The sequence below is a fragment of the Ornithodoros turicata genome, unplaced genomic scaffold, assembly GCF_037126465.1.
Source record: "Ornithodoros turicata isolate Travis unplaced genomic scaffold, ASM3712646v1 Chromosome87, whole genome shotgun sequence".
NCBI classification, from domain to species: domain Eukaryota; kingdom Metazoa; phylum Arthropoda; class Arachnida; order Ixodida; family Argasidae; genus Ornithodoros; species Ornithodoros turicata.
Genome location: NW_026999395.1, coordinates 172,121 through 199,503, shown reverse-complemented (window position 1 = coordinate 199,503; position 27,383 = coordinate 172,121). Strand labels below are relative to the sequence as shown.

At 43.1% G+C, this 27,383-nt stretch overlaps 2 protein-coding genes across 2 annotated transcripts; both read right to left on the bottom strand.

Moving 5' to 3' along the window:
• Nucleotides 1-16,597: 16,597 nt before the first annotated feature.
• LOC135374629 (uncharacterized protein K02A2.6-like) lies at nucleotides 16,598-17,704 on the bottom strand. Its single transcript, XM_064607584.1, has one exon. It carries the CDS (start codon nucleotides 17,702-17,704, stop codon nucleotides 16,598-16,600), a length of 1,107 nt encoding a protein of 368 aa, XP_064463654.1.
• Nucleotides 17,705-17,890: 186 nt separating this feature from the next.
• Nucleotides 17,891-19,782, bottom strand: LOC135374628 (uncharacterized protein K02A2.6-like). Its single transcript, XM_064607583.1, has 4 exons — nucleotides 19,138-19,782; nucleotides 18,744-19,025; nucleotides 18,453-18,687; nucleotides 17,891-18,390 (listed from the first exon to the last, which is right to left on the bottom strand). Exons 1-4 carry the CDS (start codon nucleotides 19,780-19,782, stop codon nucleotides 17,891-17,893), a joined length of 1,662 nt encoding a protein of 553 aa, XP_064463653.1.
• Between the last annotated feature and the right edge of the window lie 7,601 nt (nucleotides 19,783-27,383).

The following is a 27,383-nucleotide window of genomic DNA, read 5'->3' as shown; positions in this document are numbered from 1 at the left end:
ATTTGAAAGTAATGCCATATGTCAAAAGCATAAGCGTGCTCAGATCATCTGGCGGGCACTGTAGCCCGGATTACCGCATACGCGCGTGTTTAGTCCGCACGTACAAAATAAAAATAATCACCTGTAATATGAGAATAATGCCACATGTTGGAAGCATAAACGTACGCAGCTCATCAGGCAGCCGCTGTTGCCCGGAATACCGCATACACGCGTGTTTAGTCCGCACGTACAAAATAAAAAGAATACCTGTAATTTGACAATAATACATATGTCAAAAGCATAAACTTGCGCAGCTCATCAGGCAGCCACTGTTGCCCGGAATACCGCATACACGCGTGTTTAGTCCGCACGTGCAAAATAAAAAGAATCACCTATAATTTGAAAATAATGCCATATGTCGAAAGCATAAACGTGCACAGTCCATTAGGCAGCCACTGTTGTCCGGAATACCGCATACACGCGCGTTTAGTCAGCACGTACAAAATAAAAAGAATATCTATAATTTGAAAACAATGCCATATGTCGAAAGCATAAACTTGCGCTGTTCATCAGGCAGCCACTGTTGCCTGGAATACCGCATACACGCGTGTTTAGTCCGCACGTACAATATAAAAATAATCACCTGTAATTTGAAAATGATGTCATATGTTGAAAGCATAAACGTGCGTGGTTCATCAGGCAGCCGCTGTTGCCCGGAATACCGCTTACACGCGTGTTTAGTCCGCACGTACAAAATAAAAATAATCACCTATAATTTGAAAATAATGCCATATGTCAAAAGCATAAACGTGCTCAGATCATCTGGCGGCCACTGTAGCCCGGAATACCGCATACGCGCGTGTTTAGTCCGCACGTACAAAAAAAAATAATCACCTGTAATATGAAAATAATGCCACATGTTGAAAGCATAAACGTACGCAGCTCATCAGGCAGCCACTGTTGCCCAGAATACCGCATACACGCGTGTTTAGTTCGCACGTACGAAATAAAAATAATCACCTGTAATTTAAAAATATTGTCATATGTTGAAAGCATAAACGTGTGCAGTTCATCAGGCAGCCACTGTTGCCCGGAATATCGCATACACGCGTGTTTAGTCCGCACGTACAAAATAAAAAGAATACCTATAATTTGAAACTAATGCTATATGTCAAAAGCATAAACTTGCGCAGCTCATCAGGCAGACACTGTTGCCCGGAATACCGCACACACGCGTGTTTAGTCCGCACGTACAAAATAAAAAGAATACCTATAATTTGAAAATAATGCCATATGTCAAAAGCATAAACTTGCGCAGCTCATCAGGCAGCCACTGTTGCGCGGAATACCGCATACACGCGTGTTTAGCCCGCACGTACAAAATAAAAAGAATCACCTATAATTTGAAAATAATGCCATATGTTAAAAGCATAAACGTGCGCAGTTCATCTGGCAGCCACTGTTGCCCGGAATAGCGCAAACACGCGTGTTTAGTCCGCACGTACAAAATAAAAATAATCACCTGTAATTTGAAAATAATGTCATATATTGAAAGCATAAACGTGGGCAGGTCATCAGGCAGCCACTGTTGCCCGGAATACCGCATACACGCGTGTTTAGTCCGCACGTACAAAATAAAAAGAATACCTATAATTTGAAAATAATGCCATATGTCAAAAGCATAAACTTGCGCAGCTCATCAGGCAGCCACTGTTGCGCGGAATACCGCATACACGCGTGTTTAGCCCGCACGTACAAAATAAAAAGAATCACCTATAATTTGAAAATAATGCCATATGTTAAAAGCATAAACGTGCGCAGTTCATCTGGCAGCCACTGTTGCCCGGAATAGCGCAAACACGCGTGTTTAGTCCGCACGTACAAAATAAAAATAATCACCTGTAATTTGAAAATAATGTCATATATTGAAAGCATAAACGTGGGCAGGTCATCAGGCAGCCACTGTTGCCCGGAATACCGCATACACGCGTGTTTAGTCCGCACGTGCAAAATAAAAAGAATCACCTATAATTTGAAAATAATGTCATATGTCGAAAGCATAAACGTGCGCAGTTCATCAGGCAGCCACTGTTGCCCAGAATACCGCATACACGCGTGTTTAGTCCGCACGTACAAAATAAAAATAATCACCTATAATTTGAAAATAATGCCATATGTCACGAGCATAAACGTGCGCTGCCCATCAGGCAGCCACTGTTGCGTGGAATACCGCATACACGCCTGTTTAGCCCTCACGTACAAAATAAAAAAATACCTTTAATTTGAAAATAATGCCATATGTCAAAAGGATAAACGTGCACAGTTCAGCAGGCGGCCACTGTGACCCGGAATACCGCATACACGCCTGTTTAGCCCGCACGTACAAAATAAAAATAATCACCTGTAATTTGAAAATAATGTCATATGTTCGAAGCATAAACGTGCGCAGTTCATCAGGCAGCCACTGTTGTGTGGAATACCGCATACACGCGTGTTTAGTCCGCACGTACAAAATAAAAAGAATACCTATAATTTGAAAATAATGCCACATGTCAAAAGCATTAACTTGCGCAGCTCATCAGGCAGCCACTGTTGCCCGGAATACCGCATACACGCGTGTTTAGTCCGCACGTGCAAAATAAAAAGAATCACCTATAATTTGAAAATAATGCCATATGTCAAAAGCATAAACGTACGCAGCTCATCAGGCAGCCACTGTTGCCCGGAATACCGCATACATGCGTGTTTAGCCCGCACGTACAAAATAAAAAGAATCACCTATAATTTGAAAATAATGCCATATGTCAAAAGCATAAACGTGCGCTGTTTTTCAGGCAGCCACTGTTGCCCCGAATACCGCATACACGCGTGTTTAGTCCGCACGTACAAAATAAAAATAATCATCTGTAATTTAAAAATAATGCCATATGTCAAAAGCATAAGCTTGCGCAGCTCATCAGGCAGCCACTGTTGCCCGGAATACCGCATACACGCGTGTTTAGTCCGCACGTGCAAAATAAACAGAATCCCCTATAATTTGAAAATAATGCCATATGTTAAAAACATAAACGTACGCAGCTCATCAGGCAGCCACTGTTGCCCGGAATACCGCATACACGCGTGTTTAGCCCGCACGTACAAAATAAAAAGAATCACCTATAATTTGAAAATAATGCCATATGTCAAAAGCATAAACGTGCGCAGTTCATCTGGCAGCCACTGTTGCCCGGAATAGCGCAAACACGCGTATTTAGTCCGCACGTACAAAATAAAAATAATCACCTGTAATTTGAAAATAATGTCATATATTGAAAGCATAAACGTGCGCAGCTCATCAGGCAGCCACTGTTGCCCGGAATACCGCATACACGCGTGTTTAGTCCGCACGTACAAAATAAAAATAATCACCTGTAATTTAAAAATATTGTCATATGTCAAAAGCATAAACTTGCGCAGCTCATCAGGCAGCCACTGTTGCCCGGAATACTGCATACACGCGTGTTTAGTCCGCACGTGCAAAATAAAAAGAATCACCTATAATTTGAAAATAATGCCATATGTCGAAAGCATAAACGTGCACAGTCCATTAGGCAGCCACTGTTGTCCGGAATACCGCATACACGCGTGTTTAGTCAGCACGTACAAAATAAAAAGAATATCTATAATTTGAAAACAATGCCATATGTCGAAAGCATAAACTTGCGCTGTTCATCAGGCAGCCACTGTTGCCTGGAATACCGCATACACGCGTGTTTAGTCCGCACGTACAATATAAAAATAATCACCTGTAATTTGAAAATGATGTCATATGTTGAAAGCATAAACGTGCGTGGTTCATCAGGCAGCCGCTGTTGCCCGGAATACCGCTTACACGCGTGTTTAGTCCGCACGTACAAAATAAAAATAATCACCTATAATTTGAAAATAATGCCATGTGTCAAAAGCATAAACGTGCTCAGATCATCTGGCGGCCACTGTAGCCCGGAATACCGCATACGCGCGTGTTTAGTCCGCACGTACAAAATAAAAATAATCACCTATAATATGAAAATAATGCCACATGTTGAAAGCATAAACGTACGCAGCTCATCAGGCAGCCACTGTTGCCCAGAATACCGCATACACGCGTGTTTAGTTCGCACGTACAAAATAAAAATAATCACCTGTAATTTGAAAATAATGTCATATATTGAAAGCATAAACGTGCGCAGGTCATCAGGCAGCCACTGTTGCCCGGAATACCGCATACACGCGTGTTTAGTCCGCACGTACAAAATAAAAATAATCACCTGTAATTTAAAAATATTGTCATATGTCAAAAGCATAAACTTGCGCAGCTCATCAGGCAGCCACTGTTGCCCGGAATACTGCATACACGCGTGTTTAGTCCGCACGTGCAAAATAAAAAGAATCACCTATAATTTGAAAATAATGCCATATGTCGAAAGCATAAACGTGCACAGTCCATTAGGCAGCCACTGTTGTCCGGAATACCGCATACACGCGTGTTTAGTCAGCACGTACAAAATAAAAAGAATATCTATAATTTGAAAACAATGCCATATGTCGAAAGCATAAACTTGCGCTGTTCATCAGGCAGCCACTGTTGCCTGGAATACCGCATACACGCGTGTTTAGTCCGCACGTACAATATAAAAATAATCACCTGTAATTTGAAAATGATGTCATATGTTGAAAGCATAAACGTGCGTGGTTCATCAGGCAGCCGCTGTTGCCCGGAATACCGCTTACACGCGTGTTTAGTCCGCACGTACAAAATAAAAATAATCACCTATAATTTGAAAATAATGCCATGTGTCAAAAGCATAAACGTGCTCAGATCATCTGGCGGCCACTGTAGCCCGGAATACCGCATACGCGCGTGTTTAGTCCGCACGTACAAAATAAAAATAATCACCTATAATATGAAAATAATGCCACATGTTGAAAGCATAAACGTACGCAGCTCATCAGGCAGCCACTGTTGCCCAGAATACCGCATACACGCGTGTTTAGTTCGCACGTACAAAATAAAAATAATCACCTGTAATTTAAAAATATTGTCATATGTTGAAAGCATAAACGTGTGCAGTTCATCAGGCAGCCACTGTTGCCCGGAATATCGCTTACACGCGTGTTTAGTCCGGACGTACAAAATAAAAATAATCACCTATAATTTGAAAATATTGCCATATGTCAAAAGCATAAACATGCTCAGATCATCTGGCGGCCACTGTAGCCCGGAATACCGCATACACGCGTGTTTAGTCCGCAGGTATAAAATATAAAGAATCACCAATAATTTGAAAATAATGCCACATGTTGAAAGCCTAAACGTACGCAGCTCATCAGGCAGCCACTGTTGCCCGGAATACCGCATACACGCGTGTTTAGTCCGCACGTACAAAATAAAAAGAATACCTATAATTTGAAACTAATGCTATATGTCAAAAGCATAAACTTGCGCAGCTCATCAGGCAGCCACTGTTGCCCGGAATACCGCATACACGCGTGTTTAGCCCGCACGTACAAAATAAAAAGAATCACCTATAATTTGAAAATAATGCCATATGTTAAAAGCATAAACGTGCGCAGTTCATCTGGCAGCCACTGTTGCCCGGAATAGCGCAAACACGCGTGTTTAGTCCGCACGTACAAAATAAAAATAATCACCTGTAATTTGAAAATAATGTCATATATTGAAAGCATAAACGTGGGCAGGTCATCAGGCAGCCACTGTTGCCCGGAATACCGCATACACGCGTGTTTAGTCCGCACGTGCAAAATAAAAAGAATCACCTATAATTTGAAAATAATGCCATATGTCGAAAGCATAAACGTGCACAGTCCATTAGGCAGCCACTGTTGTCCGGAATACCGCATACACGCGTGTTTAGTCAGCACGTACAAAATAAAAAGAATATCTATAATTTGAAAACAATGCCATATGTCGAAAGCATAAACTTGCGCTGTTCATCAGGCAGCCACTGTTGCCTGGAATACCGCATACACGATTGTTTAGTTCGCACGTACAATATAAAAATAATCACCTGTAATTTGAAAATAATGTCATATGTTGAAAGCATAAACGTGCGTGGTTCATCAGGCAGCCGCTGTTGCCCGGAATACCGCATACACGCGTGTTTACTCCGCACGTACAAAATAAAAAGAATCACCTATAATTTGAAAATAATGCCATATGTCAAAACATAAACGTGCTCAGATCATCTGGCGGCCACTGTAGCCCGGAATACCGCATACGCGCGTGTTTAGTCCGCACGTACAAAATAACAATAATCACCTGTAATATGAAAATAATGCCACATGTTGAAAGCATAAACGTACGCAGCTCATCAGGCAGCCACTGTTGCCCAGAATACCGCATACACGCGTGTTTAGTTCGCACGTACAAATTAAAAATAATCACCTGTAATTTAAAAATATTGTCATATGTTGAAAGCATAAACGTGTGCAGTTCATCAGGCAGACACTGTTGCCCGGAATATCGCATACACGCGTGTTTAGGCCGGACGTACAAAATAAAAATAATCACCTATAATTTGAAAATAATGCCATATGTCAAAAGCATAAACATGCTCAGATCATCAGGCAGCCACTGTTGCCCGGAATACCGCACACACGCGTGTTTAGTCTGCACGTGCAAAATAAAAAGAATCACCTATAATTTGAAAATAATGCCATATGTCAAAAGCATAAACCTACGCAGCTCATCAGGCAGCCACTGTTGCCCGGAATACCGCATACACGCGTGTTTAGCCCGCACGTAAAAAATAAAAAGAATCACCTGTAATTTGAAAATAATGCCATATGTCAAAAGCATAGACGTGCGCAGTTCATCTGGCAGCCACTGTTGCCCGGTATATCGCAAACACGCGTGTTTAGTCCGCACGTACAAAATAAAATAATCACCTGTAATTTGAAAATAATGTCATATATTGAAAGCATAAACGTGCGCAGGTCATCAGGCAGCCACTCTTGCCCGGAATACCGCATACACGCGTGTTTAGTCGGCACGTACAAAATAAAATATAATCACCTGTAATTTAAAAATATTGTCATATGTCAAAAGCATAAACTTGCGCAGCTCATCAGGCAGCCACTGTTGCCCGGAATACCGCATACACGCGTGTTTAGTCCGCACGTGCAAAATAAAAAGAATCACCTATAATTTGAAAATAATGCCATATGTCGAAAGCATAAACGTGCACAGTTCATTAGGCAGCCACTGTTGCCCGGAATACCGCATACACGCGTCTTTAGTCCGCACGTACAAAATAAAAATAATCACCTGTAATTTGAAAATAATTTCATATATTGAAAGCATAAACGTGCGCAGGTCATCAGGCAGCCACTGTTTCCCCGGAATACCGCATACACGCGTGTTTACTCCGCACGTACAAAATAAAAATAATCACCTGTAATTTAAAAATATTGTCATATGTTGAAAGCATAAACGTGCGCAGGTCATCAGGCAGCCACTGTTTCCCCGGAATATCGCATACACGCGTGTTTAGTCCGCACGTACAAAAAAAAATAATCACCTATAATTTGAAAATACTGCCATATGTCAAAAGCATAAACATGCTCAGATGATCTGGCGGCCACTGTAGCCCGGAATACCGCATACGCGCGTGTTTAGTCCGCACGTACAAAATAAAACGAATCACCTGTAATATGAAAATAATGCCGCATGTCAAAAGCATAAACGTGCTCAGATCATCTGGCGGCCACTGTAGCCCGGAATACCGCATACGCGCGTGTTTAGTCCGCACGTACAAAATAAAAATAATCACCTGTAATATGAAAATAATGCCACATGTTGAAAGCCTAAACGTACGCAGCTCATCAGGCAGCCACTGTTGCCCGGAATACCGCATACACGCGTGTTTAGTCCGCACGTACAAAATAAAAATAATCACCTGTAATTTAAAAATATTGTCATATGTTGAAAGCATAAACGTGTGCAGTTCATCAGGCAGCTACTGTTGCCCGGAATATCGCATACACGCGTGTTTAGTCCGCACGTACAAAATAAAAATAATCACCTATAATTTGAAAATACTGCCATATGTCAAAAGCATAAACATGCTCAGATGATCTGGCGGCCACTGTAGCCCGGAATACCGCATACACGCGTGTTTAGTCCACAGGTACAAAATAAAAAGAATCACCTATAATTTGAAAATAATGCCATATGTCAAAAGCGTAAACGTGCTCAGATCATCTGGCGGCCACTGTAGCCCGGAATACCGCATACACGCGTGTTTAGTCCGCACGTACAAAATAAAAATAATCACCTATAGTTTGAAAATAATGCCATATGTCAAAAGCATAAACGTGCTCAGATCATCTGGCGGCCACTGTAGCCCGGAATACCGGATACACGCGTTCTTAGTCCGCACGTACAAAATAAAAAGAATCACCTGTAATATGAAAATAATGCCACATGTTGAAAGCATAAACGTACGCAGCTCATCAGGCAGCCACTGTTGCCCAGAATACCGCATACACGCGTGTTTAGTCCGCACGTACAAATCAAAATAATCTCCTATAATTTGAAAATACTGCCATATGTCAAAAGCATAAACATGCTCAGATCATCTGGCGGCCACTGCAGCCCGGAATACCGCATACACGCGTGTTTAGTCCGCAGGTACAAAATAAAAAGAATCACCTATAATTTGAAAATAATGCCATATGTCAAAAGCATAAACGTGCTCAGATCATCTGGCGGCCACTGTATCCCGGAATACCGCATACACGCGTGTTTAGTCCGCACGTACAAAATAAAAATAATCACCTATAGTTTGAAAATAATGCCATATTTCAAAAGCATAAATGTGCTCAGATCATCTGGCGGCCACTGTAGCCCGGAATACCGCATACACGCGTTCTTAGTCCGCACGTACAAAATCAAAATAATCACCTGTAATATGAAAATAATGCCGCATGTTGAAAGCATAAACGTAGGCAGTTCATCAGGCAGCCACTGTTGCCTGGAATACCGCATACACGCGTGTTTAGTCCGCACGTACAAAATAAAAAAACACATATAATTTGAAAATAATGCCATAGGTCAAAAGCATAAACGTGCTCAGATCATCTGGCGGCCACTGTAGCCCGGAATACTGCATACACGCGTGTTTAGTCCGCACGTACAAAATAAAAATAATCACCCGTAATTTGAAAATAATGCCATATGTTGAAAGCATAAACGTGCGCAGTTCATCAGGCAGCCACTGTTGCCCAGAATACCGCATACACGCGTGTTTAGTCCGCACGTACTAAATAAAAATAATCACCTATAATTTGAAAATAATGCCATATGTCACGAGCATAAACGTGCTCAGATCATCTGGCGGCCACTGTAGCCCGGAATACCGCATACACGCGTGTTTAGTCCGCACGTACAAAATCAAAATAATCACCTGTAATTTAAAAATATTGTCATATGTTGAAAGCATAAACGTGTGCAGTTCATCAGGCAGCCACTGTTGCCCGGAATATCGCATACACGCGTGTTTAGTCCGCACGTACAAAATAAAAATAATCACCTATAATTTGAAAATAATGCCATATGTCAAAAGCATAAACATGCTCAGATCATCTGGCGGCCACTGTAGCCCGGAATACCGCATACACGCGTGTTTAGTCCGCAGGTAACAAATAAAAAGAATCACCAATAATTTGAAAATAATGCCATATGTCAAAATCATAAACGTCCTCAGATCATCTGGCGGCCACTGTAGCCCGGAATACCGCATACACGCGTGTTTAGTCCGCACGTACAAAATAAAAATAATCACCTATAGTTTGAAAATAATGCCATATGTCAAAAGCATAAACGTGCTCAGATCATCTGGCGGCCACTGTAGCCCGGAATACCGGATACACGCGTTCTTAGTCCGCACGTACAAAATAAAAAGAATCACCTGTAATATGAAAATAATGCCACATGTTGAAAGCATAAACGTACGCAGCTCATCAGGCAGCCACTGTTGCCCAGAATACCGCATACACGCGTGTTTAGTCCGCACGTACAAAATCAAAATAATCTCCTATAATTTGAAAATACTGCCATATGTCAAAAGCATAAACATGCTCAGATCATCTGGCGGCCACTGCAGCCCGGAATACCGCATACACGCGTGTTTAGTCCGCAGGTACAAAATAAAAAGAATCACCTATAATTTGAAAATAATGCCATATGTCAAAAGCATAAACGTGCTCAGATCATCTGGCGGCCACTGTATCCCGGAATACCGCATACACGCGTGTTTAGTCCGCACGTACAAAATAAAAATAATCACCTATCGTTTGAAAATAATGCCATATGTCAAAAGCATAAACGTGCTCAGATCATCTGGCGGCCACTGTAGCCCGGAATACCGCATACACGCGTTCTTAGTCCGCACGTACAAAATAAAAATAATCACCTGTAATATGAAAATAATGCCGCATGTTGAAAGCATAAACGTAGGCAGTTCATCAGGCAGCCACTGTTGCCTGGAATACCGCATACACGCGTGTTTAGTCCGCACGTACAAAATAAAAAAACACATATAATTTGAAAATAATGCCATAGGTCAAAAGCATAAACGTGCTCAGATCATCTGGCGGCCACTGTAGCCCGGAATACTGCATACACGCGTGTTTAGTCCGCACGTACAAAATAAAAATAATCACCCGTAATTTGAAAATAATGCCATATGTTGAAAGCATAAACGTGCGCAGTTCATCAGGCAGCCACTGTTGCCCAGAATACCGCATACACGCGTGTTTAGTCCGCACGTACTAAATAAAAATAATCACCTATATTTGAAAATAATGCCATATGTCACGAGCATAAACGTGCTCAGATCATCTGGCGGCCACTGTAGCCCGGAATACCGCATACACGCGTGTTTAGTCCGCACGTACAAAATCAAAATAATCACCTGTAATTTAAAAATATTGTCATATGTTGAAAGCATAAACGTGTGCAGTTCATCAGGCAGCCACTGTTGCCCGGAATATCGCATACACGCGTGTTTAGTCCGCACGTACAAAATAAAAATAATCACCTATAATTTGAAAATAATGCCATATGTCAAAAGCATAAACATGCTCAGATCATCTGGCGGCCACTGTAGCCCGGAATACCGCATACACGCGTGTTTAGTCCGCAGGTAACAAATAAAAAGAATCACCAATAATTTGAAAATAATGCCATATGTCAAAATCATAAACGTCCTCAGATCATCTGGCGGCCACTGTAGCCCGGAATACCGCATACACGCGTGTTTAGTCCGCACGCACAAGATAAAAATAATCACCTGTAATATGAAAATAATGCCACATGTTGAAGGCATAAACGTACGCAGCTCATCAGGCAGCCACTGTTGCCCGGAATACCGCATACACGCGTGTTTAGTCCGCATGTACAAAATAAAAAGAATACCTATAATTTGAAAATAATGGCATTTGTCAAAAGCATAAACTTGCGCAGCTCATCAGGCAGCCACTGTTGCCCGGAATACCGCATACACGCGTGTTTAGTCCGCACGTGCAAAATAAAAAGAATCACCTATAATTTGAAAATAATGCCATATGTCAAAAGCATAAACATGCGCAGTTCATCTGGCAGCCACTGTTGCCCGGAATAGCGCAAACACGCGTGTTTAGTCCGCACGTATAAAATAAAAATAATCACCTGTAATTTGAAAATAATGCCATATATTGAAAGCATAAACGTGCGCAGGTCATCAGGCGGCCACTGTTGCCCGGAATACCGCATACACGCGTGTTTAGTCCGCACGTACAAAATAAAAATAATCACCTATAATTTAAAAATACTGCCATATGTCAAAAGCATAAACATGCTCAGATCATCTGGCGGCCACTGTAGCCCGGAACACCGCATACACGCGTCTTTAGTCTGCACGTGCAAAATAAAAAGAATCACCTATAATTTGAAAATAATGCCATATGTCAAAAGCATAAACCTACGCAGCTCATCAGGCAGCCACTGTTGCCCGGAATACCGCATACACGCGTGTTTAGCCCGCACGTACAAAATAAAAATAATCACCTGTAATTTAAAAATATTGTCATATGTTGAAAGCATAAACGTGTGCAGTTCATCAGGCAGCCACTGTTGCCCGGAATAGCGCAAACACGCGTGTTTTGTTCTTACGTAAAAAATAAAAATAATCACCTGTAATTTAAAAATATTGTCATATGTTGAAAGCATAAACGTGTGCAGTTCATCAGGCAGCCACTGTTGCCCGGAATATCGCATACACGCGTGTTTAGTCCGCACGTACAAAATAAAAATAATCTCCTATAATTTGAAAATACTGCCATATGTCAAAAGCATAAACATGCTCAGATCATCTGGCGGCCACTGCAGCCCGGAATACCGCATACACGCGTGTTTAGTCCGCAGGTACAAAATAAAAAGAATCACCTATAATTTGAAAATAATGCCATATGTCAAAAGCATAAACGTGCTCAGATCATCTGGCGGCCACTGTATCCCGGAATACCGCATACACGCGTGTTTAGTCCGCACGTACAAAATAAAAATAATCACCTATAGTTTGAAAATAATGCCATATGTCAAAAGCATAAACGTGCTCAGATCATCTGGCGGCCACTGTAGCCCGGAATACCGCATACACGCGTTCTTAGTCCGCACGTACAAAATATAAATAATCACCTGTAATATGAAAATAATGCCGCATGTTGAAAGCATAAACGTAGGCAGTTCATCAGGCAGCCACTGTTGCCTGGAATACCGCATACACGCGTGTTTAGTCCGCACGTACAAAATAAAAAAACACATATAATTTGAAAATAATGCCATAGGTCAAAAGCATAGACGTGCTCAGATCATCTGGCGGCCACTGTAGCCCGGAATACCGCATACACGCGTGTTTAGTCCGCACGTACAAAATAAAAATAATCACCCGTAATTTGAAAATAATGTCATATGTTGAAAGCATAAACGTGCGCAGTTCATCAGGCAGCCACTGTTGCCCAGAATACCGCATACACGCGTGTTTAGTCCGCACGTACTAAATAAAAATAATCACCTATAATTTGAAAATAATGCCATATGTCACGAGCATAAACGTGCTCAGATCATCTGGCGGCCACTGTAGCCCGGAATACCGCATACACGCGTGTTTATTCCGCACGTGCAAAATAAAAAGAATCACCTATATTTTGAAAATAATGCCTAATGTCGAAATCATAAACGTTCGCAGTTCATCAGCCAGCCACTGTTGCCCCGAATACCGCATACACGCGTGTTTAGTCCGCACGTGCAAAATAAAAAATAATCACCTATAATTTAAAAATATGCCCTATGTCGAAAGCATAAACGTGCGCAGTTCATCAGGCAGCCCCTGTTGCCCGGAATACCGCATACACGCGTGTTTAGTCCGCACGTACAAAATAAAAATAATCACCTGTAATTTAAAAATATTCTCATATGTTGAAAGCATAAACGTGTGCAGTTCATCAGGCAGCCACTTTTGCCCGGAATATCGCATACACGCGTGTTTAGTCCGCACGTACAAAATAAAAAGAATCACCTATAATTTGAAAATAATGCCATATGTCAAAAGCATAAACATGCTCAGATCATCTGGCGGCCACTCTAGCCCGGAATACCGCATACACGCGTGTTTAGTCCGCACGTACAAAATAAAAATAATCACCTGTAATTTGAAAATAATGGCATATGGTGAAAGCGTAAACGTGCGCATTTCATGAGGCAGCCACTGTTGCCCGGAATACCGCATACACGCGTGTTTAGTCCGCACGTACAAAATAAAAATAATCACCTGTAATTTGAAAATAATGTCATATGTTCGAAGCATAAACGTGCGCAGTTCATCAGGCAGCCACTGTTGCGTGGAATACCGCATACACGCGTGTTTAGTCCGCACGTGCAAAATAAAAAGAATCACCTATAATTTGAAAATAATGCCATATGTCAAAAGCATAAACGTACGCAGCTCATCAGGCAGCCACTGTTGCCCGGAATACCGCATACACGCGTGTTTAGCCCGCACGTACAAAATAAAAAGAATCAAATATAATTTGAAAATAATGCCATATGTCAAAAGCATAAACGTGCGCTGTTTTTCAGGCAGCCAGTGTTGCCCCGAATACCGCATACACGCGTGTTTAGTCCGCACGTACAAAATAAAAATAATCACCTGTAATTTGAAAATAATATCATATGTTTGAAGCACAAACGTGCGCAGTTCATCAGGCAGCCACTGTTGCGTGGAATACCGCATACACGCGTGTTTAGTCCGCACGTACAAAACAAAAATAATCACCTATAGTTTGAAAATAATGCCATATGTCAAAAGCATAAACGTGCTCAGATCATCTGGAGGCCACTGTAGCTCGGAATACCGCATTCACGCGTTCTTAGTCCGCACGTACAAAATATAAATAATCACCTGTAATATGAAAATAATGCCGCATGTTGAAAGCATAAACGTAGGCAGTTCATCAGGCAGCCACTGTTGCCTGGAATACCGCATACACGCGTGTTTAGTCCGCACGTACAAAATAAAAAAACACATATAATTTGAAAATAATGCCATAGGTCAAAAGCATAAACGTGCTCAGATCATCTGGCGGCCACTGTAGCCCGGAATACCGCATACACGCGTGTTTAGTCCGCACGTACAAAATAAAAATAATCACCCGTAATTTGAAAATAATGTCATATGTTGAAAGCATAAACGTGCGCAGTTCATCAGGCAGCCACTGTTGCCCAGAATACCGCATACACGCGTGTTTAGTCCGCACGTACTAAATAAAAATAATCACCTATAATTTGAAAATAATGCCATATGTCACGAGCATAAACGTGCTCAGATCATCTGGCTGCCACTGTAGCCCGGAATACCGCATACACGCGTGTTTATTCCGCACGTGCAAAATAAAAAGAATCACCTATATTTTGAAAATAATGCCTAATGTCGAAATCATAAACGTTCGCAGTTCATCAGCCAGCCACTGTTGCCCCGAATACCGCATACACGCGTGTTTAGTCCGCACGTGCAAAATAAAAAATAATCACCTATAATTTAAAAATATGCCCTATGTCGAAAGCATAAACGTGCGCAGTTCATCAGGCAGCCCCTGTTGCCCGGAATACCGCATACACGCGTGTTTAGTCCGCACGTAGAAAATAAAAATAATCACCTGTAATTTAAAATATTGTCATATGTTGAAAGCATAAACGTGTGCAGTTCATCAGGCAGCCACTTTTGCCCGGAATATCGCATACACGCGTGTTTAGTCCGCACGTACAAAATAAAAAGAATCACCTATAATTTGAAAATAATGCCATATGTCAAAAGCATAAACATGCTCAGATCATCTGGCGGCCACTCTAGTCCGGAATACCGCATACACGCGTGTTTAGTCCGCACGTACAAAATAAAAATAATCACCTGTAATTTGAAAATAATGGCATATGGTGAAAGAGTAAACGTGCGCATTTCATGAGGCAGCCACTGTTGCCCGGAATACCGCATACACGCGTGTTTAGTCCGCACGTACAAAATAAAAATAATCACCTGTAATTTGAAAATAATGTCATATGTGAGATAACCGTAGGGTGGGTTCAACAAACCTCTTTAATAGAAGACTGAACAGGAAACGGACATGGCTTCAACAGCCCAAGAACTCAAAGAATAACTGGCCCACGCCAGAGTAGAATATGGTGCTCTCGCGCATCTTCTTCTTGGTAGCCGCGCCACCACAATACCTCCCCCTTTAAGTCGGTTGGAACCGATCTACCGGCCGACGCCTCCTGACCGGATACCTACGTGTGGTTGTACTCAAAGGAGGAGACTTTTCTCCTGAAGGAGCAGCTCCTGCCACTTGAGACAGCTGGGCATCTTGCGTCGTACGGTGGTGGCCGTCCTCACTGCAAGTGTCCTCAACTTCCGGGAAGGGTAGAGGAAATGTTGGTTCTTCCGGTGGCTCATGTTCTGTCGGGGGTTTGGGAAGTGATTCAGTATCCCAGTATCGGAAGACTCTCTTGCCTTGAGATGGTCTTTGTGTACCCGTTGTACCTTCCCAGAAAGATCCCGAACCTTGAAAATGACTGATCCTTCTTTGTCCACAACAGTGCCACATTTCCAATGACCTTTCTGATGAGGGTCCAGCATCCACACCTTCGCGTTGCTTCCAAACGACCTGTCGCGCGCCTCGCCTGTCATGACATCTCTTTTGACGTTCCCTGGCACCTGAAAACATCACCAAAGGGATTGGTCCCGGTGGTCGCACAAGATCCAAAACAGAGCGGTAGTGTCTGCCATTGAGAAGCTCACAGGGTGGACGCCCTGTGGTCACATGGGGAGTGACTCGGTACTTGAAGAGGAATTCCCCTATGCTTTCCCTTCCCCCTCCGCTTGAACGGCGCAGAGCAGTCTTAAATGTCCGCACGAAATTCTCTGCCAATCCGTTTGATTTGGGATGGTAAGGGGGCGTTAGCACATGGTGAATTCCCTGGTCTTCGAGAAATTTCCGAAACTGTTGACTTGTGAACGGAGGTCCGTTGTCCGTCACGAAAACTTCAGGGAGCCCATTTTGAGTGAAGATGTCTCTGAGCGTCTATCGTTTTGTCTGCAGTCGTTGTTGTCATAGTCCTCACGTCTGGCCACTTGCTAAAGCTGTCGATGACTATGAGATAATGCTTCCCATGAAGCTCCGCAAAATCTGCGTGCAGACGATACCACGGCTTATCCGGCGGCTCCCATTGGTGAAGTGGCACAGGAACCTCTTGCGCTGCAACGGACGCACATTGATCGCAACCTCTCACTCTGGATTCAATGTCTTTGTCCAGCCCTGGCCACCACAGATATGAGCGAGCCAACATCTTCATTTTATTTTGTCCTACATGACACTCGTGGAGCGTATCCAGAAGGGCTGCGCGATACTTTTGAGGTATAACGGTGCGTAGGCCCCAAAGAACGCACTCACGGTGTGTTGTAAGTTCAGCTCGTCGTTGCCAGTACGGAACCAACTCCTGTTCTACGCGTTCGGGCCAGCCACTTGCAATGTACTCTTTTACTTGCTTCAAGTATCGATCCTGAAGAGTCGCCTCAGCAATCTGCTTAGCTCTGACAGGAAGAGTGTGCATGCGAAAATCCTGCACCGCATTAATCTCCTTGTCCACAACGTTGAAAATACCTTCTTCCATTTGCTGATCGAACTCCAGATCGGCGCCTTCGGGCAACCTAGACAGGCCATCTGCATTTGCGATGTTCGTCGTCGGTTTAAACTGTATGTCGAACGCGTAGCTCATTAGAATGATGGCCCACCGTTGCAGACGACTCGCCGTTGTCGCGGGAATGCCCTTTGAGGGTCCAAAAATTACAGTTAACGGCTTGTGGTCGGTGAAGAGTGTAAACTTCCGTCCCCACAAATACTGATGAAATTTTCGGACGCCAAAAATAATAGCAAGGGCTTCCCGTTCTATTTGAGCATATTTTGTCTGGGCTGGTGTCAGTGTCTTCGAAGCGTGCGCAATCGGTCGGTCTTCGCCGTTGATGCGATGATAGATGACGGCCCCCAATACCTTTCGAAGAAGCATCCACCGCCAGAAATATGTCCTTCCGTGGATCATAATGGGTGAGTACTTCAGCGGAGGCGAGCTTCCTCTTGATTGTTTCAAACGCATCTACGCAAGACGCAGACCATTGCCAAGATGTCGACTTCTTGAGTAGGCTGTTGAGTGGAGCACAAATATCGGACAAGGACGGCAGATACTTTCCGTAGTGCTGTACCAGCCCCAAAATGAGCGCAGTTCTGAAACTTGTGTTGGCGGTGGCATGTTCAGAATCGCTGATACTTTTTTGGGTGATGGTCAGAAACCTTCCGCAGTAACCACGTGTCCCAAATACTCAACCTGCCGCTTCAGGAAGGCACATTTCTCCCTCTTGAGAGTGAAGCCGAACTCGCGGAGACGTGACAAAACTTGCACTAAGGTTTCCAGATGCTCTTTGTCGTTTCGGCCAGTCACGATGATGTCATCGAGATAACAGGGTACAGAAGGAATCCCTGCGATCACCTGTTCCATAGTACGCTGGAAAACGGCTGGGGCAGATGCGATGCCGAAGGGCATTCGATTGAATTGAAAAAGGCCCTTGTGAGTATTGATCACCAAGATTTTCTTAGCTTCTTCGTCCAGCTCCATCTGTAGGTATGCTTCGGACAAGTCTAATTTCGTGAACTTTTCACCGCCATTTAATGTCGCCAGAAGTTCTTCAGGTCTAGGTAACGGGAACTGTGCGATTTCGATCTGCGGATTCACAGTGACGCTGAAGTCTCCGCAGACTCGTACGGCTCCATTTGGCTTGGGCACCACTACAATGGGAGTGGCCCATTCCGACACCTCGATAGGTTCCAGCACCCCATTCTGTACTTGCCGTTGCAGGTCAGCTTCAACCGCTTCCCGAGACGCAAAAGGATCGGCCGGGGCTTGAAGAATTTCGGCTCAGCGTCTTTCTTGAGATGAAGGTGGACTAAAGCCTTGGTGCACCTTCCTAGTTGGCTTCGAAAAAGATCCGGGTACGTTCCTAAGACGCCTTCCAACTTCGGAGCTGTCAATATCTTGCCCACGAATAATGTGTTGAGGTCGATGCCAAGCTCACGTATCAATCCCTTCCAAGCAGATTGGTATGTTCCATCCGGGTAAAGAGTGCCTGAAGCTTTTCTACCCTTCCACCTATGGAAACATCGAGATCTGCTGCTCCACGAAGTGGTATCTCGTCCTTGTTGAAAGCACGAAGACGGTACGGAGATTGGTATAGCTCTGGCTCACCCAACCTCTTGAACGTCCTTTCATCCAGAAGTGTTGCCCGCGATCCCGTATCGACCTGCAGGATGACGTCCTTGTCTTTGATACTACAAGCAATGAACTTCCCGTCTTGGCCGTCCGCAAGAAACACGTCGGTCACAAGCTTCACCTTCCGAAAATGTTTACCTTTCTTCCGCGTTCCCTGTGAAGCGGATGAACGACACATTTTCGAGATGTGTCCGGTTTTGCCACAGGCGTGAGTGTCCTCGTTGCGGAATCTGCACGTTTCTTGCGAGTGGTTTGAATTTCCACACCGGAAACATCGTTCCTTGCTCTCCGGCTTGACTGTCACCTTGTGCACAGAGGGTTCCTGCATGCAACTGCTTCGACTCTGCCTCCGCGGCCAGAAAACTTTCAGCGAGCCGGATCGCTGTGTCCATTGTCAAGGTCTTTTCCAGAACAAGTCGCGCGCGGATGCGCTGATCCCGGAGGCCTACGATGAACGCTGTCATCAGGGAACATGCTCGGACGTCAGACTCTCCTTCATATTCACAGCGGGAAATGATTGCCGACAACCGCTCAACGAAATCCTTCACTGACTCACCGTCCTCTTGACGATTTGAGAAAAGCTTGTATCTCTCAAACTCCTTGAACCGTTTCGGAGTGAAATGGTCAGATAACGTTGCAGTAAGGTCCTTGAAAGGTACCTCCATGATGTTCCTCGGTTGCAGCAGGTTATAGAGCCGCTTGAAGACTGCCGGACTCAGCGACGAAATTAGAAGTCCACTCTTGTCCGCATCGTCCGTGACTCTTGCCACACGTATAGCCGCTAGAAACCTGATCTCATAGAGGTTCCAATCTTCCTTGTCAGGATCAAACGTTCCAGGGCTGCGAAACCGCCGAACACCATCGTCCGAACCTGCACCGGTTGAAATAACTCGAGACTCATCCCCCTGCATCTTCTGAGAAGTCCTTCGCTCGTCGCCAGTTGAGATAACCGTAGGGTGGGTTCAACAAACCTCTTTAATAGAAGACTGAACAGGAAACGGACATGGCTTCAACAGCCAAGAACTCAAAGAATAACTGGCCCACGCCAGAGTAGAATATGGTGCTCTCGCGCATCTTCTTCTTGGTAGCCGCGCCACCACAATATGTTCGAAGCATAAACGTGCGCAGCTCATCAGGCAGCCACTGTTGCCCGGAATACCGCATACACGCGTGTTTAGTCCGCACGTGCAAAATAAAAGAATCACCTATAATTTGAAAATAATGCCATATGTCAAAAGCATAAACGTACACAGCTCATCAGGCAGCCACTGTTGCCCGGAATACCGCATACACGCGTGTTTAGCCCGCACGTACAAATAAAAAGAATCACCTATAATTTGAAAATAATGCCATATGTCAAAAGCATAAACGTGCGCTGTTTTTCAGGCAGCCAGTGTTGCCCCGAATACCGCATACACGCGTGTTTAGTCCGCACGTACAAAATAAAAATAATCACCTGTAATTTGAAAATAATATCATATGTTTGAAGCACAAACGTGCGCAGTTCATCAGGCAGCCACTGTTGCGTGGAATACCGCATACACGCGTGTTTAGTCCGCACGTACAAAATAAAAATAATCACCTGTAATTTAAAATATTGTCATATGTTGAAAGCATAAACGTGTGCAGTTCATCTGGCGGCCACTGTAGCCCGGAATACCGCATACACGCGTGTTTAGTCCGCAGGTACAAAATAAAAGAATCACCTAAAATTTGAAAATAATGCCATATGTCAAAAGCATAAACGTGCTCAGATCATCTGGCGGCCACTGTAGCCCGGAATACCGCATACACGCGTGTTTAGTCCGCACGTACAAAATAAAAATAATCACACGTAATTTAAAATAATGTCATATGTTCAAAGCCTAAACGTGCGCAGTTCATCAGGCAGCCAGTGTTGCCCGGAATGCCGCATACACCCGTGTTTAGTCCGCATGTGCAAAATAAAAAGAATCACCTATAATTTGAAAATAATGCCATATGTCGAAAACATAAACTTGCGCTGTTCATCAGGCAGCCACTGTTGCCCGGAATACCGCATACACGCGTGTTTAGTCCGCACGTACAAAATAAAAATAATCACCTATAATTTGAAATAATGCCATATGTCAAAAGCATAAACGTGCTCAGATCATCTGGCGGCCACTGTAGCTCGGAATACCGCATACACGCGTTCTTAGTCCGCACGTACAAAATAAAAAGAATCACCTGTAATATGAAAATAATGCCGCATGTCAAAAGCATAAATGTGCTCAGATCATCTGGTGGCCACTGTAGCCCGGAATACCGCATACGCGCGTGTTTAGTCCGCATGTACAAAATAAAAATAATCACCTGTAATATGAAAATAATGCCACATGTTGAAAGCATAAACGTACGCAGCTCATCAGGCAGCCACTGTTGCCCAGAATATCGCATACACGCCTGTTTAGCCCGCACGTACAAAATAAAAATAATCACCTATAATTTGAAAATAATGCCATATGTCAAAAGCATAAACGTGCTCAGATCATCTGGCGGCCACTGTAGCCCGGAATACCGCATACACGCGTGTTTAGTCAGCACGTACAAAATAAAAATAATCACCTGTAATATGAAAATAATGCCACATGTTGAAAGCATAACCGTACGCAGCTCATCAGGCAGCCACTGTTGCCCGGAATACCGCATACACGCGTGTTTAGTCCGCACGTACAAAATAAAAATAATCACATGTAATTTAAAAATATTGTCATATGTTGAAAGCACAAACGTGTGCAGTTTATCAGGCAGCCACTGTTGCCCGGAATATCGCATACACGCGTGTTTAGTCGCACGTACAAAATCAAAATAATCACCTGTAATTTGAAAATAATGGCATATGTTGAAAGCGTAAACGTGCGCAGTTCATGAGGCAGCCACTGTTGCCGGAATACCGCATACACGCGTGTTTAGTCCGCACGTACAAAATAAAAATAATCACCTGTAATTTGAAAATAATGTCATATGTTCGAAGCATAAACGTGCGCAGTTCATCAGGCAGCCACTGTTGTGTGGAATACCGCATACACGCGTGTTTAGTCCGCACGTACAAAATAAAAAGAATACCTATAATTTGAAAATAATGCCACATGTCAAAAGCATAAACTTGCGCAGCTCATCAGGCAGCCACTGTTGCCCGGAATACCGCATACACGCGTGTTTAGTCCGCACGTGCAAAATAAAAAGAATCACCTATAATTTGAAAATAATGCCATATGTCAAAAGCATAAACGTACGCAGCTCATCAGGCAGCCACTGTTGCCCGGAATACCGCATACATGCGTGTTTAGCCCGCACGTACAAAATAAAAGAATCACCTATAATTTGAAAATAATGCCATATGTCAAAAGCATAAACGTGCGCTGTTTTTCAGGCAGCCACTGTTGCCCCGAATACCGCATACACGCGTGTTTAGTCCGCACGTACAAAATAAAAATAATCATCTGTAATTTAAAAATAATGCCATATGTCAAAAGCATAAGCTTGCGCAGCTCATCAGGCAGCCACTGTGCCCGGAATACCGCATACACGCGTGTTTAGTCCGCACGTGCAAAATAAAAAGAATCCCCTATAATTTGAAAATAATGCCATATGTAAAAACATAAACGTACGCAGCTCATCAGGCAGCCACTGTTGCCCGGAATACCGCATACACGCGTGTTTAGCCCGCACGTACAAAATAAAAAGAATCACCTATAATTTGAAAATAATGCCATATGTCAAAAGCATAAACGTGCGCTGTTTTTCAGGCAGCCACTGTTGCCCCGAATACCGCATACACGCGTGTTTAGTCCGCACGTACAAAATAAAAAGAATACCTATAATTTGAAAATAATGCCATATGTCAAAAGCATAAACTTGCGCAGCTCATCAGGCAGCCACTGTTGCCCGGAATACCGCATACACGCGTGTTTAGTCCGCACGTGCAAAATAAAAAGAATCACCTATAATTTGAAAATAATATCATATGTTTGAAGCATAAACGTGCGCACTTCATCAGGCAGCCACTGTTGCGTGGAATACCGCATACACGCGTGTTTAGTCCGCACGTACAAAATAAAAATATACCAATAATTTGAAAATAATGCCATATGTCAAAAGCATAAACTTGCGCAGCTCATCAGGCAGCCACTGTTGCCCGGAATACCGCGTACACGCGTGTTTAGTCCGCACGTGCAAAATAAAAAGAATCACCTATAATTTGAAAATAATGCCATATGTCAAAAGCATAAACGTACGCAGCTCATCAGGCAGCCACTGTTGCCCGGAATACCGCATACACGCGTGTTTAGCCCGCACGTACAAAATAAAAAGAATCACCTATAATTTGAAAATAATGCCATATGTCAAAAGCATAAACGTGCGCTGTTTTTCAGGCAGCCACTGTTGCCCCGAATACCGCATACACGCGTGTTTAGTCCACACGTACAAAATAAAAAGAACACCTATAATTTGAAAATAATGCCATATGTCGAAAGCATAAACGTGCGCAGGTCATCAGGCAGCCACTGTTGCCCGGAATACCGCGTACACGCGTGTTTAGTCCGCACGTACAAAATAAAAATAATCACCTGTAATTTAAAAATATTGTCATATGTTGAAAGCATAAACGTGTGCAGTTCATCAGGCAGCCACTGTTGCCCGGAATATCGCATACACGCGTGTTTAGTCGCACGTACAAAATAAAAATAATCACCTATAATTTGAAAGTACTGCCATATGTCAAAAGCATAAACATGCTCAGATCATCTGGCGGCCACTGTAGCCCGGAATACCGCATACACGCGTGTTTAGTCCGCAGGTACAAAATAAAAAGAATCACCTATAATTGAAATAATGCCATATGTCAAAAGCATAAACGTGCTCAGATCATCTGGCGGCCACTGTAGCCCGGAATACCGCATACACGCGTATTTAGCCCGCACGTACAAAATAAAAAGAATCACCTATAATTTGAAAATAATGCCATATGTCAAAAGCATAAACGTGCGCTGTTTTTCAGGCAGCCACTGTTGCCCCGAATACCGCATACACGCGTATTTAGTCCGCACGTACAAAATAAAAATAATCATCTGTAATTTGAAAATAATGCCATATGTCAAAAGCATAAGCTTGCGCAGCTCATCAGGCAGCCACTGTTGCCCGGAATACCGCATACACGCGTGTTTAGTCCGCACGTGCAAAATAAAAAGAATCACCTATAATTTGAAAATAATGCCATATGTTAAAAACATAAACGTACGCAGCTCATCAGGCAGCCACTGTTGCCCGGAATACCGCATACACGCGTGTTTAGCCCGCACGTACAAAATAAAAAGAATCACCTATAATTTGAAAATAATGCCATATGTCAAAAGCATAAACGTGCGCTGTTTTTCAGGCAGCCACTGTTGCCCCGAATACCGCATACACGCGTGTTTAGTCCGCACGTGCAAAATAAAAAGAATCACCTATAATTTGAAAATAATATCATATGTTTGAAGCATAAACGTGCGCAGTTCATCAGGCAGCTACTGTTGCGTGGAATACCGCATACACGCGTGTTTAGTCCGCACGTACAAAATAAAAATAATACCAATAATTTGACAATAATGCCATATGTCAAAAGCATAAACTTGCGCAGCTCATCAGGCAGCCACTGTTGCCCGGAATGCCGCATACACGCGTGTTTAGTCCGCACGTGCAAATAAAAAGAATCACCTATAATTTGAAACTAATGCCATATGTCAAAAGCATAAACGTACGCAGCTCATCAGGCAGCCACTGTTGCCCGGAATACCGCATACACGCGTGTTTAGCCCGCACGTACAAAATAAAAGAATCACCTATAATTTGAAAATAATGCCATATGTCAAAAGCATAAACGTGCGCTGTTTTTTCAGGCAGCCACTGTTGCCCCGAATACCGCATACACGCGTGTTTAGTCCACACGTACAAAATAAAAAGAACACCTATAATTTGAAAATAATGCCATATGTCGAAGCATAAACATGCGCAGGTCATCAGGCAGCCACTGTTGCCCGAATACCGCGTACACGCGTGTTTAGTCCGCACGTACAAAATAAAATAATCACCTGTAATTTAAAAATATTGTCATATGTTGAAAGCATAAACATGTGCAGTTCATCAGGCAGCCACTGTTGCCCGGAATATCGCATACACGCGTGTTTAGTCGCACGTACAAAATAAAAATAATCATCTATAATTGAAAATAATGCCATATGTCAAAAGCATAAACGTGCTCAGATCATCTGGCGGCCACTGTAGCCCGGAATACCGCATACACGCGTGTATAGTCCGCACGTACAAAAATAAAATAATCACCTATAGTTTGAAAATAATGCCATATGTGAAAAGCATAAACGTGCTCAGATCATCTGGCGGCCACTGTAGCCGGAATACCGCATACACGCGTTCTTAGTCCGCACGGACAAATAAAAAGAATCATCTGTAATATGAAAATAATGCCGCATGTTGAAAGCATAAACGTACGCAGTTCATCAGGCAGCCACTGTTGCCTGGAATACCGCATACACGCGTGTTTAGTCCGCACGTACAAAATAAAAAAAACACCTATAATTTGAAAATAATCCCATATCTCAAAAGCATAAACGTGCTCAGATCATCTGGCGGCCACTGTAGCCCGGAATACCGCATACACGCGTGTTTAGTCCGCACGTACAAAATAAAAATAATCACCCGTAATTTTAAAATAATGTCATATGTTCAAAGCCTAAACGTGCGCAGTTCATCAGGCAGCCACTGTTGCCCGGAATACCGCATACACGCGTGTTTAGTCCGCACGTGCAAAATAAAAAGAATCACCAATAATTTGAAAATAATGCCATATGTCGAAAGCATAAACGTGCACAGTTCATTAGGCAGCCACTGTTGCCCGGAATACCGCATCACGCGTGTTTAGTCCGCACGTGCAAAATAAAAAGAATCACCAATAATTTGAAAATAATGCCATATGTCGAAAGCATAAACGTGCACAGTTCATCAGGCAGCCACTGTTGCACGGAAAACCGCGTACACGTGTGTTTAGTCCGCACGTACAAAATAAAAATAATCACCTATAATTTGAAATAATGCCATATGTCGAAAGCAAAAACTTGCACAGTTCATCTGGCAGCCACTGTTGCCCGGAATACCGCATACACGCGTGTTTAGTCCGCACGTACAAAATAAAAGAATCACGTGTAATATGAAAATGATGCCACATGTTGAAAGCATAAACGTACGCAGTTCATCGGGCAGCCACTGTTGCCCCCGAATACCGCATACACGGCGTGTTTAGTTCGCACGTAGAGAAGAAAAAGAACACGTATAATTTGAAAATAATGCCATATGTCGAAAGCATAAACTTGCGCAGTTCATCAGGCAGCCACTGTTGCCCGGAATACCGCATACACGCGTGTTTAGTCCGCACGTGCAAAATAAAAATAATCACCTATAAGTTGAAAATAATGCCCTATGTAGAAATCATAAACGTTCGCAGTTCATCAGGGAGCCACTGTTGCCCGGAATACCGCATACACGCGTGTTAGTCCGCACGTACAAAATAAAAAATAATACCTATAATTTGAAAATAATGCCAATGTCGAAAGCATAACTTGCGCTGTTCATCAGGCAGCCACTGTTGCCCGGAAAACCGCATACACGCGTGTTTAGCCCGCACGTACAAAATAAAAAGAATACCTATAATTTGAAAATAATGCCATATGTCGAAAGCATAAATTTGCGCAGCTCATCAGGCAGCCACTGTGTCCCGGAATACCGCATACACGCGTGTTTAGTCCGCACGTGCAAAATAAAAAGAATCACCTATAATTTGAAAATAATGCCATATGTCCACGAGCAATAAACGTGCTCAGATCATCTGGCGGTCACTGTAGCCGGGAATAACGCCAACCACGCGTGTTTAGTCCGCACGTACAAAATAAAAAGAATCACCTATAATTTGAAAATAATGCCACATGTCGAAAGCATAAACTTCGCTGTTCATCTGGCGGCCACTGTAGCCGGAATACCGCATACACGCGTGTTTAGTCCGCACGTACAAAATAAAAATAATCACCTGTAATTCGAAAATAATGTCATATGTTGAAAGCATAAACGTGCGCAGTTCATCAGGCAGCCACTGTTGCCCGGAATTACCGCATACACGCGTGTTTAGTCCGCACGTACAAAATAAAAAGAATACCTATAATTTGAAAATAATGCCATATGTCGAAAGCATAAACTTGCACTGTTCATCAGGCAGCCACTGTTGCGTGGAATACTGCATACACGCGTGTTTAGTTCGCACGTACAAAATCAAAATAATCACCTGTAATTTGAAAATAATGTCATATGTTGAAAGCATAAACGTGCGCAGTTCATCAGGCAGCCACTGTTGCCCGGAATACCGCATACACGCGTGTTTAGTCCGCACGTACAAAATAACAATAATCACCTATAATTTGAAAATAATGCCATATGTCAAAAG

Bases quoted from the DNA above. Each gene is read 5' to 3' on its own strand.
- LOC135374628 (XM_064607583.1), bottom strand. From the start codon at position 19,782: ATGCAGGGGGATGAGTCTCGAGTTATTTCAACCGGTGCAGGTTCGGAC. The intron at 19,026-19,137 runs GTGTGGAAATTC...TCCGCTTCACAG, and splicing joins AGCAAGGAACGATGTTTCCG to GGAACGCGGAAGAAAGGTAA. The intron at 18,391-18,452 runs GCAAGTACAGAA...CTCCCATTGTAG, and splicing joins GTTGAAGCTGACCTGCAACG to TGGTGCCCAAGCCAAATGGA.
- LOC135374629 (XM_064607584.1), bottom strand. From the start codon at position 17,704: ATGCGTTTGAAACAATCAAGAGGAAGCTCGCCTCCGCTGAAGTACTCA.